The following is a 15,594-nucleotide window of genomic DNA, read 5'->3' as shown; positions in this document are numbered from 1 at the left end:
ATAAAAACTTGATACAATAGAAACTGGCACTTAAACACGATGTATCAGAAGTAGTAAATCTCCAGAAAAAATGACATTTTAAAAAAACTATGTATGAAAAGCGTTAACGCTTGATACATGATAATTTGATACATAAACAATATGTATCAGAATTAAAAAACCTTCATAAAAATATCATTAAAAAAATAATTAATTGAACTCATACCTTTGGAAGATTAGGACGTGTTGTAACCCCTTCAATCTTGTTATCTAGTTCTTTGGGTGCATGTTTAACTGGAGCTTTCGACTTCAATTTCTCACGTAGCTTATCCATCACTGCTGGATCATTACGATGTTTGGATCTAACATCGTCGTAACCTTCCCAAGATGAATCAGAACTAGGTGAAATAAGAATTTCTTGATTTTTATTCAACTGTTTGAGACCATGAACGGATTTCATATGTGTCATTGAAGATATGAATTAAAAAAATAGAAAGATTTACAAAAGAAAGCAAATGATACAAATTTTAGAAGATTTTTCAAAGATTTTCAGAAGAAATCAAACGATACAAATTTTAGGAGAAATCAGAATGAATGAGGATGAAGTGAGATTCCAAATGAGGAAAAACTTAAATATATCTTAGTTAGAACCTTGAAATTGAGTAACAGATGTACTCATAAATTCAAAATCTAACAAACTGATGAAGAGGAGCGAATTAGGGCGAGGATTTAGGAAGGAAGAGTGATGTATCAGAGAGAGAGAGAGAGAAGGTTAAAGGAAAAAGAGGGATTTTGGATATTTTTTGGCATAATAGGGAATACAAGTAAATATGGTATTAGAATATGTGCAAAAGGGTAATTTTTCCTTAAAAAATTGATTAGAATTGCAATTTAACTAATGATTATATGAATTTTAATTATAGCCAATTGAATCAAGAAATTAACCACATCGACTTAAGAATTTAGCCAAGTTGAATAGTTAAATCGGCTAAAAATTAAATAAGACGAATTAACATTAATTAATTAACGAGCTTTTTAATTCTAACAAAGTAAAATGATTACTTAAAACATAAATTTATTAATTAATCCAAACTAATTAACAAAATATTTAACTAAAAACAAAAAGTTTTTAAGACAAGTTTCGAATAATGATAAAAAGGTAATAGTTATATAAATAATTATATAAATATATATATTGTTCAAGAATTATAAAATGTCAAAATTAATATAAAATAGCTTTGAAATAACTTTAAAATATTTTGGATCTTCGCCACCAAATTATTTTAAAATTGTTTAAAATTGAAGAAGCTCGATAACTAATATACGTTTGTAGATGGTCAAAATTGGGTGTCAACAATGTTTATCCTACTTCAATTAGGAAAATATTAAGAAATAAAAATATTTTCTATTTTATTAAAAAAATTAATAATTATCTAAATAAAAATTAATGAAAATTAATAATGATGTTACTATGATATCATATATATGATATATTTTATCAGTTTAAAAAGTATATATGGGATAATTTTATTTTAATTGATAAGAGGAGATTAAAAAGAAAAAAAAAATAACTTTCCACTTTTATATTAGCAAAAAGGATGTTAAAAGACAAACAAAATTAAAAAATCTTTAAGAATAATATTTTATTAGGAAAAATGTGTTTAAAAAGAAAAAAAAATAACATGTTTATTAGGAAAAAAGATATTTTTGACCCAAAAGTAACTGGAGATATTTTTGGACTAAAATATTAATAATAAAGATACTTTTGAATCAAACTATCAGTGGAGCGCATTTTTATTCAATTTCTCACAATGTAAGGGCATTGTTGAACCCTTTCACATTAAAAAAAAAAAAGGGTAAACTACATAAATAGACATATATCCACACCATGTATACTAATCATACCTATACTTTCAATTAATTACCTAACATTCTACTATTTAGAAATTTTCTTTCATAATTGAGTTGAGATACATCACTCCCTAAAACATAGCCTAGACTAATAAACCGCACGATAATCTATTTTATAAATCACGCTTTTAGTTCATATCAGTTTACTCTCACTCATCAATTCCACGTTCATTATATTCATTATCTCTCCTCCTTCTTCATTATGATCTCCTTCCGTTAAATCATAAAAATTTGAAGCAAAAACTGAGCACTACAATTTGATTTCGTGAGGTTAGTTACTATTTCAAGTATTCTTTAAGTGATACATCTGATTTCAAGCATAGGTTCTTCTAATTTTTATACTTACACCAAAATTATTGAAACTTCATTGATTTGAAATTTCTTAGAGCCCGTTTGGATGGGCTTAAAAAAAGTAACTTTTATGTATGAAGTTTTTTAGAACTTTGAAGTGCTGAAAGTTATTTTTATAAATAAGCAGTTGAGTGTTTGGATAAAAGTGCTTAAATGAGAAAAATGATGTGAATTTCAGGGTTAAAAGAATAAAAAGAGTAGTTTGGGAATTTAGTTAAAATATAAAGGATATAAAAGTAATTTTCATGGTCAAAGAAAATGACTTTAAGCACTTAGAAAAAAAGAAGTTAGGAATCCTAACTTTTCATTTTTGACTGACTTTAAGAACTTTATAGCTTAAAGTTAGCATTAGGCAAACACATCCAAAAGCTAAAAAGGGACTTTAAGTTGGTTTTGACCAACTTAAAGCCCATCCAAACGGGCTATTAATGTACTTTGATGGCTAATGATTTTTCGAATAAGAAGATTGTTACTTATTAGTAAAGGTACAACACACCAACATGAATCCATCAAAAAGATTGTTAATAGACCTTTATCTATTTTGGATTTCACTCAACAACATGCTATTACAGGTTCCTCTTTCGCGGTTGTTGGATTTACTCCATTGAATGACATTGCGGCGGATAATAAATTCAAGCATAGAAAAGCCCAAGTAATAATGCAACAGCTATGAGAAGGTCTATGTTTCATAACTGATACAACTAAAAATGCAGATACACAAGCCAAGAAAGATGATATTTCAAATATTCATATAAAAATGCAATATCAATATATAATTCACAGTATATATCATATCAGATATAATGACATGTATATGATAATGTTATTTTTAATTTCTTGTATCTATTATGCAGCAAAGTTATTTATCAAATACACATGTATATAAAAATTAGCAATGTTAATTAAGATTATATGACGTTTGATATATTTATGTAGTGTATTTTGAACAACATAGTATATACATGTTAGTACTTGTAAATGTATCTAATTTCACTATATCTATAGTTAAGTTAACATGTATCTATCATTTATATAGATGTATCTGAGTAAGATCTAATGAGTAGGGCTTAAATTATGTATCTGAGTTATATTCCACTAGTTCTGATGTCACAAACATGTTAATATATATTTTTTCATTGTATATGTAGTAAGTTTTCATGTATCTGAAGAAGAATTTATCAACAGGGTAGACAATAACTTTTGATCTGTTTCTGAGTTATATCCGTCAAGAATAGAGGTATCTGATTATTGATGTATTTGACTCAAAAGCAATTTCATTATTATGACTATAACTACCTCAATTGTCGTAATGCACTAGGAATACAATTCAAAATTTGATTTATGTCGTTTTAATTTCATAAATAATCTCATGCTCATCTCGTTTCAAATCTTCTTTGGAGTTGAATTTTCCTCCACTGTTTATCTGATCTCTATATTTTTCTGATATTGATCGATTTGTAATTGTGTTGAAATGACTTTAACGAGATCGTTGTAAGTAGTACTATCCTTGTGAATTATTCTATTGAATTTATATCCATCATAAATATTATAAAAAATTTACGTTCCGAAATGTCACAATAAAACAGTGATCTTGGTCATTGTTGAGCAAAAAAAGCTCAAAATTCTTCGAGAAGAATTAAGGAGAAGAAGAAGAGTAAAGTTAATTGATTCTCCCAAAAAATAAAAGAATTTTAATTATGTTGATTTATTTTATAGATTGTGATATGCCACAATACTGCAAAGTTGTTGCAAAACCTTACTTCCTCCTCAATTTAAGACTTTCAGGTACATTCCTTAATTAGTTAGATTTAATGATATATATCTAATTAAATATATATATTTATGTTTAAGGTGAAAAATATGATACGATCCAAAATAATATAAATTAAACTAGTGAAATTTCTATTTATTTACCGATAAAATAAAGAGTTAAAAAGGCGAGCCCAATTATCCTTTACACGTGTAGTTAAGTATATGGACCTTATTACTTTTACTCTAAGCTGTTTGGGCCTAATAAAGAATATCCAGGGCTAGTACAATTATGGATTGGTGGGTATCGTGATTTGCCATAATTAAACCATCGAAATGAAAAGGATTTACAGATGACTTGTTTATGAATAATGATGATACATGTACCTATAATATTGACTTTTATGCTAAGGTCAGCTCAATTTAAAATTGCCAATAGACATCTCCAACTCATAACACCAATTTAAACTCACTATTAGGATGCTATTTTTCCATCTTCGACCTTAATTTGTTTGAGCTTTCAACAAAAAAAATTTGACTTAAAATATGATACTCACTTTATGTTAACTTACATGTTTTAATTTGATAGAATACGAAGTTTATGTCTTCTAATTTTAAATTAAAGTTATGTGTAATATATATAAAATATTTTTTTTAATTTTATAATTTTAAATATATCAAGTTGGAGATTAAACTTAAAAATTATCAAATTATGACAGATGTATTTTTTTAAAAAAAATTATGAAATAAAATAAACAAATTAAAATAAAAAATAATATTTATTTCGTCATGCCACATAGGAGGATTCATGAAAACAGTTGGGATGGATTATCACGGCATTCACCACTTCTTTACGATAGTAAGTATACGAGAATTTTAACACAATTATATTATATTTACAGTTCAAATAGAAAATCTGAAAGTGTCACATCAGATTGAGAGCCTGTTTGCCCAAAGCAATTTGGAGGCCAAACTCCTTTTTTTAATTTTTTTTTTAAAAGAAGAAATCTTTTTGGAAATTTAAAGTGTTTGCCCAATAAGTAAAAATATTTACAAGTAGAAGCAGAAATAGTTTTCTGTTATTGAGAAAGACCAAAAACCAAAAAAAAAAGAAGGAAAAGTAGAGTTTGATTATTCTGAAGAAACAAATAATTCCTACTATAAATACATATTTATCAAGTATATTCCTCATTAATTTAATAATTTCTAATTATAAAACAACTCGTTTAGTTTCACACATAGCAAATTATTTCCTTTTAATGAGATCTCAATCATATAAAAATAAAATTTCAGTTACTTCATATTCTTGTTACAATTATCAAGTGGTAGTTTTATATATTTTGAGTTTTGTATCGCAAATGTAATTCAGTATTTTTTCAAAAGACATTAATATTTCTTTTGCTCTTCAAGCAGTTTTATTACTCTTTTCGTACTTAATAAAATAATAAAGTTATTTATTAAATAAATTTTTTCTTTGACATACAAACAAATATTTACGTGATTTCTAAATGTATAATATAGAATATTTGAAATTGATGTTTAAAGATATGTTTTAAAATTCGAAACCTCTTAATATGTACTAGCTGCCACTACTAAAAAACTGTCAAAAAACGACGCAAAAAAGCAACGGACTTCGTCGCTTTTTTGGTCAAACTTGACGGAAAAGTGACGCATTCACTTCCGTCGCTTTTTTGCTCGACGTTTTTGAAAGAGCGACGGATAGGACCGTAAAAAGCGACGGACTGCGTCGCCCCTAATTTTTTTTAATTAAAAAATATATAAAACAAAACGACGGACTCCGTCTTTATATTTTTTTTTAAAAAATAATTATTTAATAAAAGCGACGGACTAGTAATCTCCATCCATCGCTTTGTTTATACTGGTCTTCTTAAAATTTTGCAGAAAAGCGACGGACTTTGAGTCTCTATCTGTCGCTTTTCTGGGAAAATATAAAAAACAAATCCAGAAAAGCGACGGACTAAAGGACCCTATCCGTCTCATTTTTCCAACATTTTCTGCTGCTCACCTGCAATCAAAATTCAATTCAGCCCATTCAAACACAAATAACAATAAATAAAATACACAAAATACATAATAACAAACATAATTAAACACTTAAAACGAATAAAATCATAATTTAGAACGATTTAAAGTGTTTCAAAGTTAACAAAAAATTTCAAAATGTTCATAAACTAACATAAGGAACTCTAAGGACTATTTGCTATATATTCATCACTATCGTCGGAATCATCCGGAGTGGACCCTCTTGAATAACGGGGCGGAGGCTGACGGGCGAGGTTAAACACTTGTTCTTTAATTTGCTCAACTTGTTCATTCATACTTTTTGATCCGCGTCCCTTCTTTTCTCTGATTCTGCCAATGCGCGTATAAGTTCTGCAATTTGTTGAGACATTATAGCTATTTGAACCCCGTCAATGGCCTCGACTTGACGCGATGATTCAATACCTTCTAAACCTGATTGGAGTCGTCGTACTTTATTCCTAGAGCCCATTCCATATATTCGGCCCTTGTGGCTGTCTCCAACCACTTTTTCTATCCTAAATTGAGTGGACTGTTCAGGCATTAGCTGAACCGAATCTCCCATCTCACGTATGTGCCGTTCATAATCTTGCTACATATTAGAAAATAAAAGTTATAATAATAAAACTTAGAATCAAAATATATTATACATTATATCTTAAATAACTTACATAGGCTCGTTCGGCCCTTTCCTCCACCTACTCATCCAGATCCGACTAATTAGTCTTTTTCTTTACATGAGTCTTTTTAAAGACTTCATGACGATAGGGAGTGCGTCCCAATTCTTTTTTCTATAAATAAAAATACAATTAATAAAATAATATTTTATCAAATAATTTATTTCAGAAAATTAATTTAAACTTAAAATTTAGAAACCTTACCATCTCCCTCTGAATCGTACCAACACTCTTTGCACCTCCGGTGTACAACGAGCCACCCTTTACACTGGCTCTTGCTTTTTTCCCTTGATCGGACAAATCCTTGAATTCTTTGGTATCCCAATACTGGCATAATTCTTCAAATATATGAGGCAGCATCCAACTCGAAGGTGCCCGAGCATCCAACTATTATTGGTTTTCTTGTGCATAGAAACTTCTTCAGTTTGAAACTTAAAACCATTCACACAATATTTATTCATTGTATGAATATGAGATCCAGGCCCGAGTGCGATCTCTCTCACAAATGGCGAATGTTCGACACTTGAGTATTCATCATAAACCTACAAATTGATTTCAAAATAATACAATTTACTATAAAGTGAAAACATTATACCTATTGATTCAATATAAACTTTCACACTTACATAATTCTTTAGTCATTTGGAAAACATTATACATCCACAAACGATGATCCATCTACAAAATTACATATATTCAAGCTTAATTAATTAGTTCATAATGACTACAATTCATCGAGACTACAAATTCTAATTAATTCAAGTTATAATTAATTAATTCATATAATAATTAAAGTCCAAGTTCATAACTTGAATATCTTCCAAACATCAAAAATCAATCAACCAAATATTTTTCTAAATTGAATATCTTCCAAACATAAAAAATTCTAAATTTTAATTTCTAATTACTTCATGTTCTAACCATAATTTTATCTTCAAAAACACTTTAAGTCCAACTAACACAATACCAATTCAAAATCTAATTAAAAAAAAACTACAATTCAAACTAAGGCCCTAAAATTTTCATTCACATTCTAACTTCAAGAACTAACCAACTTAACATAACATTTGAACATCAACAACACTTTAATTTCAACTCCAAAAAATATTCAATTCACAATTTAATTCAAAAAAAAATAATCCCAATTCAAAGAAAGGACCTAAAATCTGATTTCTAACATTCATCAATTCAAAATTACATATACAAATTAACTATGTTAGTACCATACATTAAACAAATTAAATGAAATAAATTAACTAACAAATCAATAATTTTTTTTTCAAAATTAAAAAAACCCTAAAACTAACTAACCTTATTAACAACACAGAGAGAGAGGCTGAAGGTGGGGAGGGGCGGCGGCAACAACGGCGACGGGAGAGGGCGTGGCGGCGGCAGTGACGAACGGCAGCGAGGGGGTGGGGTTGGAATTTTTAGAGAGAAGGGGGAGGTTTTAGAGAGAGAGAGAGAGAAGAAATGAGAAAAAAGTCGGGTCTGAGTTTCAAATATTTCAGAAAGAGCGACGGATAGCGTCGCCCTGTCCGTCGCTTTTTTTAAGTAGTTGACCGCCATTTTGATCAAAAAAGCGACGGACTGGGAGACGCTATCCGTCGCTTATTTAAAAAAAATGATAAATAAAATATAATAAAAAACGACGGACGGAGTCGCAATTTTAAATAATATTTAATTATTTTCAATTAAAAGCGACGGACTCCGTCATTATTTTTATTTTATAATTAATTTTTAAATATATTTATATATGGCGCAAAAATCCGCCAAAAAAAGTGACGGACATATAGTCCCTGTCTGTCGCTTTTTATTAAAAAAATTTTAAAAAATTATTAAAAAAAAACAACGGACAGCATCTCAAATTCCGTTGCTTTTTTGAGTGACGCAGTCCGTTCCTGTTATTTTCGTCGTTTTTTTAACAATTTTTTTAGTAGTGTGCATGTCATGGGATGTACGAAGGATCCTGTTTATTATTAACTTGTTGAGTACAAACAACGCTAAACGGGAAGAAAGGTGCCAGAATGTAATACTTAATTTAGAATGATGGGCAATGAGAGCTAGAAGAAATAAAGAATGAGAAGCGGATGAACCTAATTATGATAACAAAGAGAACTATATAGGTATAATGATAATGCAAATCTCATGATTTAGGCTTTTAAAAAGGTAGCGTGACGATCTCCCACTTAACAAACTTGTCTGTTGCTCAGGATTATTATCATGATAAATTTTATTTTTTTGGGTTGGAAATAACTTCATGTCCAAATTTATGCAACACTTTTAATTTATCTAGAGTCAAACTAACTAATCTTTAAAGTTAAATTCAATCAAATCAACTTAATATTTTTAAATTGCATTATTTTATACTAGAAATTTATATGAAAAATATTATAAGTTATAATCTTCTCATATAAAAATATATTTTAAAATATTGGCCAATGTTTACCTAGTTAGAACCTCAAAAAATGAAAAGTACTGCATAAATCGAACAAAGAAGGGTCAAATATACCCCTGCACTATTGTAAATAGTTTAAATATACATCTCGTTATACTTTCGGGCTAAATATATTCCTTCTGCTATACTTTCGGTTCAAATATACCCCTCTCATTATACATTGGTACAAATTCGCCCTTAGTTTTAACAGAATAACACTTGAAAAATTCAAAATTAAATAATTTATTTTCAATTTTAAATATTTGATTTTATTAGAAATAAATATAATTTTCAAGTACTATTTTTCTCCTTAGAAATAATAATATAAAATGGATTGCATAATTTTAAGTATTAATACATGAAATTTCTTATTAATTTGAGTTTAAATGTAGGCATCAGTTAGTGTTTGATTGGATTGAAGCATATCGGAGTATGAAAAAACTATCTTTCACAGAATAATCATCAATATTACAGCTAAATAGCTAATAATGATGCGCATAAAGCCTAAGAAGGGCACTCCTTCGAAGAGTTAAAAAGGGAAAAAAATAAATGAGAGAAATCTCAAACTAAAGAAATTCAGATTATCTCATTAAGAAAAAAGAGCTCAAATTAGTATTAAGAAATTTCATATATTAGTACTTAAAATTATGCAATGCATTTTGTATTGTCATTTTTAAGAAAAAAACTCAAATTAGTACTTGGAAATTTTATTTATTCCTAAAAAAGTTAGATATTTAAAATTAAAAATAAATTATTTAATTTTGAGTTTTTCAAGTGTTATTCCATTAAAATTAAGAACAAATTTATACCAAAATATAATTAGAGGGATATATTTAAACAAAAAATATAATAAAAATATATATTTAATCCAAAAATATAATAAAAAAATATATTTAAATTTATTTTTAATAGTCAACAGATATATTTGTCCGAGTAAAGCTAATAGCTTTGCAAGCAAAATGGCTTCACAATTACGTCGAATGATCTTCCTTTCTTTCGAATCAATACCAACCATTGGGCCACCCATTTGTTGTCCATCATTCATGCCTTCTCCCTGCATGCAACTATTTTAGATAAGGAAAAGAAAAGGGAAAATTACTTAATTAGAAAAACATTTTTATCTTATTTTATCTTTTAATATTTTAAATTGGGTGATATATTTTAGCTTGACACGAAATTTAAGAAAGTAAACAAATTTTTTATTTTTTATTAAAATAAACTAAAAAAGAAAGTAAATTAATCAAATAAAAATGGAGAAAGTAATTCTTTTTAATTACTTAAAATAATTATGTAATCTCTCTTTCTCTCGCTGGTTTTTCCTCATTCTCCCCTCCTTCTGTTCTCCCCCCCCCCCCCCCCGTTTTCTCCCTCTCTATCCTCTTTTTCTCACTCCTCTTCCTATTAGGTGATGATGACACTTAGAGGCAAGTAATGAATGCATTAATATATATTTTCATATTTGCCTAATCCATCGGTGACCCCTCAAAGTTGACACCAACTTTCACTTAGACACCTCAACTAAGCTTTGTTCATTTTAGACACCTCAAGTAAGGTTCTGATGTGTATTTTGATACTTTTTTTTTACAATCACCCAAATATCTAAAGTGTGTGTAATACACTTGACGCTGATGTGTCAAAGTGACCAATTAAATGAAGAAACGTGACAGATATATCAAAAATAATTTTAAAATAATGACTTTTGATTAGAAAAAAAGTGGTCATTCACTTCATTTAATTGGTCACTTTTACACATCAGCGGCAAGTGTATTACACACACTTTAGATATTTGAGTGATTATAAAAAAAAGTATCAAAATGACACATCGGAACCTTACTTGAGGTGTCTAAAATGAACAAATCTTAGTTGAAGTGTCTAAGTGAAAGTTGGTGCCAACTTTGAGGGGCCACCGATGGGTTCCGCCTTTGATATTAGATACATGTATTTATGCATAAATATATTAAGTATTTGATATTAAATACATTGATGAAATTTATATCGGATACACGGAGTGAAATTGCTATAATACACACTGAATAAAATTGATTTTGGATACACGAATACATGAAATTTATACTGAATACACGTATACATAATTTTTTTGAAATTCAAGTACATTCTGATACACAAATATATAGGGAGAGAGACAACCGAAAGACGGAGGTAGGCAAACAAGAGTTAGTGTATCTCAAATACGTATGAATCATACTTGAATACAATATATATAAAACAAATTACACATAATTTGACTCGTGTATATCTGAGATATATTTATCCGTTACGTCAAGTACATATATCCATAATAATATTTTTCTAACAAAAAATATAATTAGGAAAATTGTTGTTTGAACATGTAATTAACACCAATAACAGTGTGCTTGGTGTTGTTTCCTTGAAGAAAAAAATTCAATCGATTCTTTTCGTTCTTTTCTCCTGCACCGTTTGAACTTATAGGGATGCCACGCTACCTTGTCGATAGAAACAAAACCGGATGCAACGGTTTGGTAATAGATTCATATGGATAAAGTTCTTTCGCCGCACTTATAGAAATCCATTATAAATAAATGATAGATATAAATACATGATTTTAAAAAATACAAAAGGAGCAAAGTTAGATTTAAAACTAGATTCATATGGCTTAAATTCTAAATTCTCCACGAGCTACATTATCATTATCACCACTTCATGTTAGCATGTTTAGCCTTTTAAGGTTTAACCATACCATTTTATTACACTATAATGTTTAGGTCTAAATATCTCAAAAGACAGATTATATTTTGTTTTCTAGTAACTAGGGCTGTTTATGATTTGTTCTTCGTCAAAGAGGAAATTAAGATGTAGGATAGGAGTTCAATAAATATGTCGTGTGAATCATGACCATACACATCAGAATCGAACATTTAAATACACAAATTTGAATCCTCTCCAATTATCCATTAAATATTAAAGTCGTTTTGATTCGATTTGTCATTTGAAAAAAAAAAAGATTTTTCTTGAACACCAGTATCAATATGTCAAGAAAAAGACAGCCCCAACAAGAGTCTTTGGTTAAGTAAAGTGCAATACAAGGCGTAGCCTATCTAGTCAATATCTTTTTAGTACCAACGTAAGATAACAACATATAAGCATTCGGTAGTCACAACTCACACTGTGCCACTAGAAATTGGATTTGCCACCTTTCTACTCTTTCTTTTCCAATCTTCACAATATACTACTACTTTTAGAAAATCCCTTATATATTCACTACCCAAACCTCTCTATTTCCAAGCAGCTAGCAGATTTCTTCTTCCATTTGCCTTCAATTTCCTCCTCTCCATTGTCAAAATGATGGGTAGGAATAATGCTGTTTTGTTGGGATTTATGATCTGCATTATCATAGCTGGAGTTGGTGGTCAAGCACCTCCAACACCCCCTACTAACCAAGCGCCACCAACACCGCCTACTAACCAAGCACCACCAACACCTACTAACCAAGCACCACCCACACAGGCACCCCCAACACCCCCAACACCTACTACCCAAGCACCACCTTCCCAGGCACCACCAACACCCACTAACCAGGCTCCTCCAACACCCACTAACCAAGCGCCACCTACCCAGGCACCACCTACACCCACTACCCAAGCTCCACCTACACCCACTGGTTCTCCTCCTCCAGTTAACACCCTAACGCCACCGGCTCAGCCACCGCCTACTGCTTCACCACCCCCCACAGTTTCATCCCCACCTCCCGTTGTAACTTCTCCACCACCGGCACCTCCTACTCCTACTGCTTCTCCTCCTCCGCCAGTGAACTCTCCACCTCCGCCGGCAGCGCCTTCTCCTGCGCCACTTGCATCAACTCCTGCTCCGGCTCCCGCGAAGAAATTGACATCTCCGGCACCATCTCCTTTGGGCTCGAGTCCTCCTTTACCCCCCACTGGAGCTCCAGCCCTAGCCCCGAGTCTAGGAGCTTTATCTCCTGCAGCTACTGATCAGGTACATGCGCATTTTATTTTCTTTGTTAATCATATAAAGTTAAGAGGTCATTCCATAATTTAAAATTAAAGATCTAAATCAGTAGTTAGTTGGGATCCCGTATGTTGGATTTGTGGTCTAATTGCATGCTTTAGATACATTTAATTTTAGTTATAATCTTTCTCTAACTAAGTTACTAAATTAGACAGTTTAGTATAGTGAGTAATTATCCGTAACAAAAAATTGATACGTTATACCTAGATAAAGATGTAGATATAATCTAATAGAGCTGATAAAGATACACTTCATCAGTGTAGTATAATAAATCATCCTTCTAGCTCTAAGGATAGAATAGATACTATAGATACTAGTACTCACTCTTTGTATTCCATTGTTGGAAATACTAGCTCCCATGTATTTGTTTTTTGATCTAATATAAATTAATCTACGTTACCAAAAAAAAAAAAGTTAGTAAATCATTTATTTTAAAATTAATTAGTTTGTGTAGAGATAGTAGTTTTCAGTTTAACGAGCTTCAGGGATCAGCATGGTCGATGCCGTGTGAGCTTTGTCCACGTTTTATTGTCTGATTAGTGCTTTGGCGGTGTGTACTACTAATAGAATAAACAGCCCACATACACCCACACCCATTGCTCTACCTTGAATTTATTAGGATCATTATGTATGTGCCACGATTTATTGTCTCACTGACTGCAGTTATAAATTGTTGATCAAAATTCACATTGATATACCATAGATCTGAAATTCTGAACGTGTTCGTCGAAGATCTTGGTTATTGGATTTTGTTTGGTTATCAAGGATTTGAGAAAATAAATTTTTGGGTTATGAAATTAGACACTGTTTTATACGTAATTTGGTTAACATTTTGTTATATAAGATTTATATTTCAATTCCAGTACTACTATTTTATATACTAATTCAACATGAGATAACTTATAAGTGGATTTCGCTTTACAGGGATTAAATACCTCTAGAAGACCAAATAACAATTGACTTTATAATCGCTCTATTTTCATTTACTTCAAAACTAAAGGGTAACATGGTAAATTTTTTATATTATACTCCGAATTTTTTTTCATTTAAAATGCAATGGACCAACATCCGCAAAAATAAGGACAAAACAAACGGTAATTATATGATACTTTGTTTCCTAAGTTCCTTTACTTTAATAAGCCGGTAATCCTATTTAATTAGTAACTCTTATTAAAAGCAATTATTTTTATAGTCAATTTTCTTGATATGAAGCATGTTTAATTTACAGAGTGGAGTGGAGGGCCTGAAGTTGTCAACAATTGTTGTGAAAAGCTTGGTCTTAGGATGGGGTCTACTCTGCTTCTAATGTAGAACTCTCTTTTCATCCTGCATCATTTGTTTTAGTTCGCCTCTATATGTATGAATTGCTATCTCTTTATTTAGCTTAGGATGATGATGATGACGGCCCATTTCTTTGCCTGTACTTGGATTACATATTCACTTTGATTTTTTTGGATGATCTTGTTAAGGGGAGCTTAATTTTTGTATTTTGAGAGGATTGTGTTTTAATTGAAATTTCTATATATTTTAATATATTAGTTCTTCTCCCTTTCCCCACAATTCAAATCCGCAATCAAACTAGATTCTTAGACGTATTTGGTATTACGAAGTGGAAGTCATTTCCAGTTACAAACTTCCTAAATTTTGTTCATACTTGGTTGAATCTATATAAGTTATACATACTTAAGAGAGTAAATAACCTTTTTTGTACTAATCTATGATATAAAGGTTCATTATGATTTTTACCAAATTACCAATATTATGAACACATTATTCTACTATTGTAACTAGGGGTGTACATGGATCGGGTTGGTTCGGATTTTTTACAAACCAAACCAAACCATTTGTGTCGGGTTATTAAATCTATAAACCAAACCAAACCAATAAAAGACGGGTTTTTCGATATCAATTTTTCTCGGGTTTTTCGGGTTTTTTCGGGTTTTTCGGATTTCTCAGGTTTTTTGGGTTTTTTCGGATTTTTTTGGGTTTCTCATAGTATCTAATAAAAAGCACAGAGCAGTGCTTCTTAAAAAGAGTTCTAGTACAAAATATCAACATATAAGATGGAGGCACAACACTGTTTGAAGTTTTAACTTTATAATATAACTTTATAAGATAAGTTTTTTTTGTATATTATTTAGATGAGCTACTCAAGTCCAAATCTAAATGTAAGAAAGAAAACAAAAATTATGAAAAAAATTTAAAAAATATTTATAAATTACATTTTAATAAATATTTTTATGTATAACATAATTTAAAAGTAGTATATCTATAATCGGGTCGGTTTGGGTTCGGTTTGACTTTTTTTAGTTAAAACCAAACCAACCCTATAATGGTCGGTTTTTTTTTTCAAACACCAAACCAAGTCAAACCAAACCACTAGTCGGGTTTTTTTTCCGGTTTGGTTCGATTTGTCGGTTTGGTGCGGTTTATCGGTTTGTC

At 30.2% G+C, this 15,594-nt stretch overlaps 1 protein-coding gene across 1 annotated transcript; it reads left to right on the top strand.

Moving 5' to 3' along the window:
- The first annotated feature begins 7,212 nt into the window (after window positions 1–7,212).
- LOC129875701 (classical arabinogalactan protein 9-like) lies at window positions 7,213–14,690 on the top strand. Its single transcript, XM_055950968.1, has 3 exons — window positions 7,213–7,234; window positions 12,302–13,119; window positions 14,381–14,690. The coding sequence occupies exons 1-3, from the start codon at window positions 7,213–7,215 to the stop codon at window positions 14,456–14,458; spliced, it is 918 nt and encodes a 305-aa protein (XP_055806943.1). The 3' UTR covers window positions 14,459–14,690.
- The last annotated feature ends 904 nt before the right edge of the window (window positions 14,691–15,594 follow it).

Source organism: Solanum dulcamara, chromosome 12 (genome assembly GCF_947179165.1).
Source record: "Solanum dulcamara chromosome 12, daSolDulc1.2, whole genome shotgun sequence".
Taxonomy (NCBI): domain Eukaryota; kingdom Viridiplantae; phylum Streptophyta; class Magnoliopsida; order Solanales; family Solanaceae; genus Solanum; species Solanum dulcamara.
This window is presented reverse-complemented; position numbering and strand designations above follow the sequence as displayed.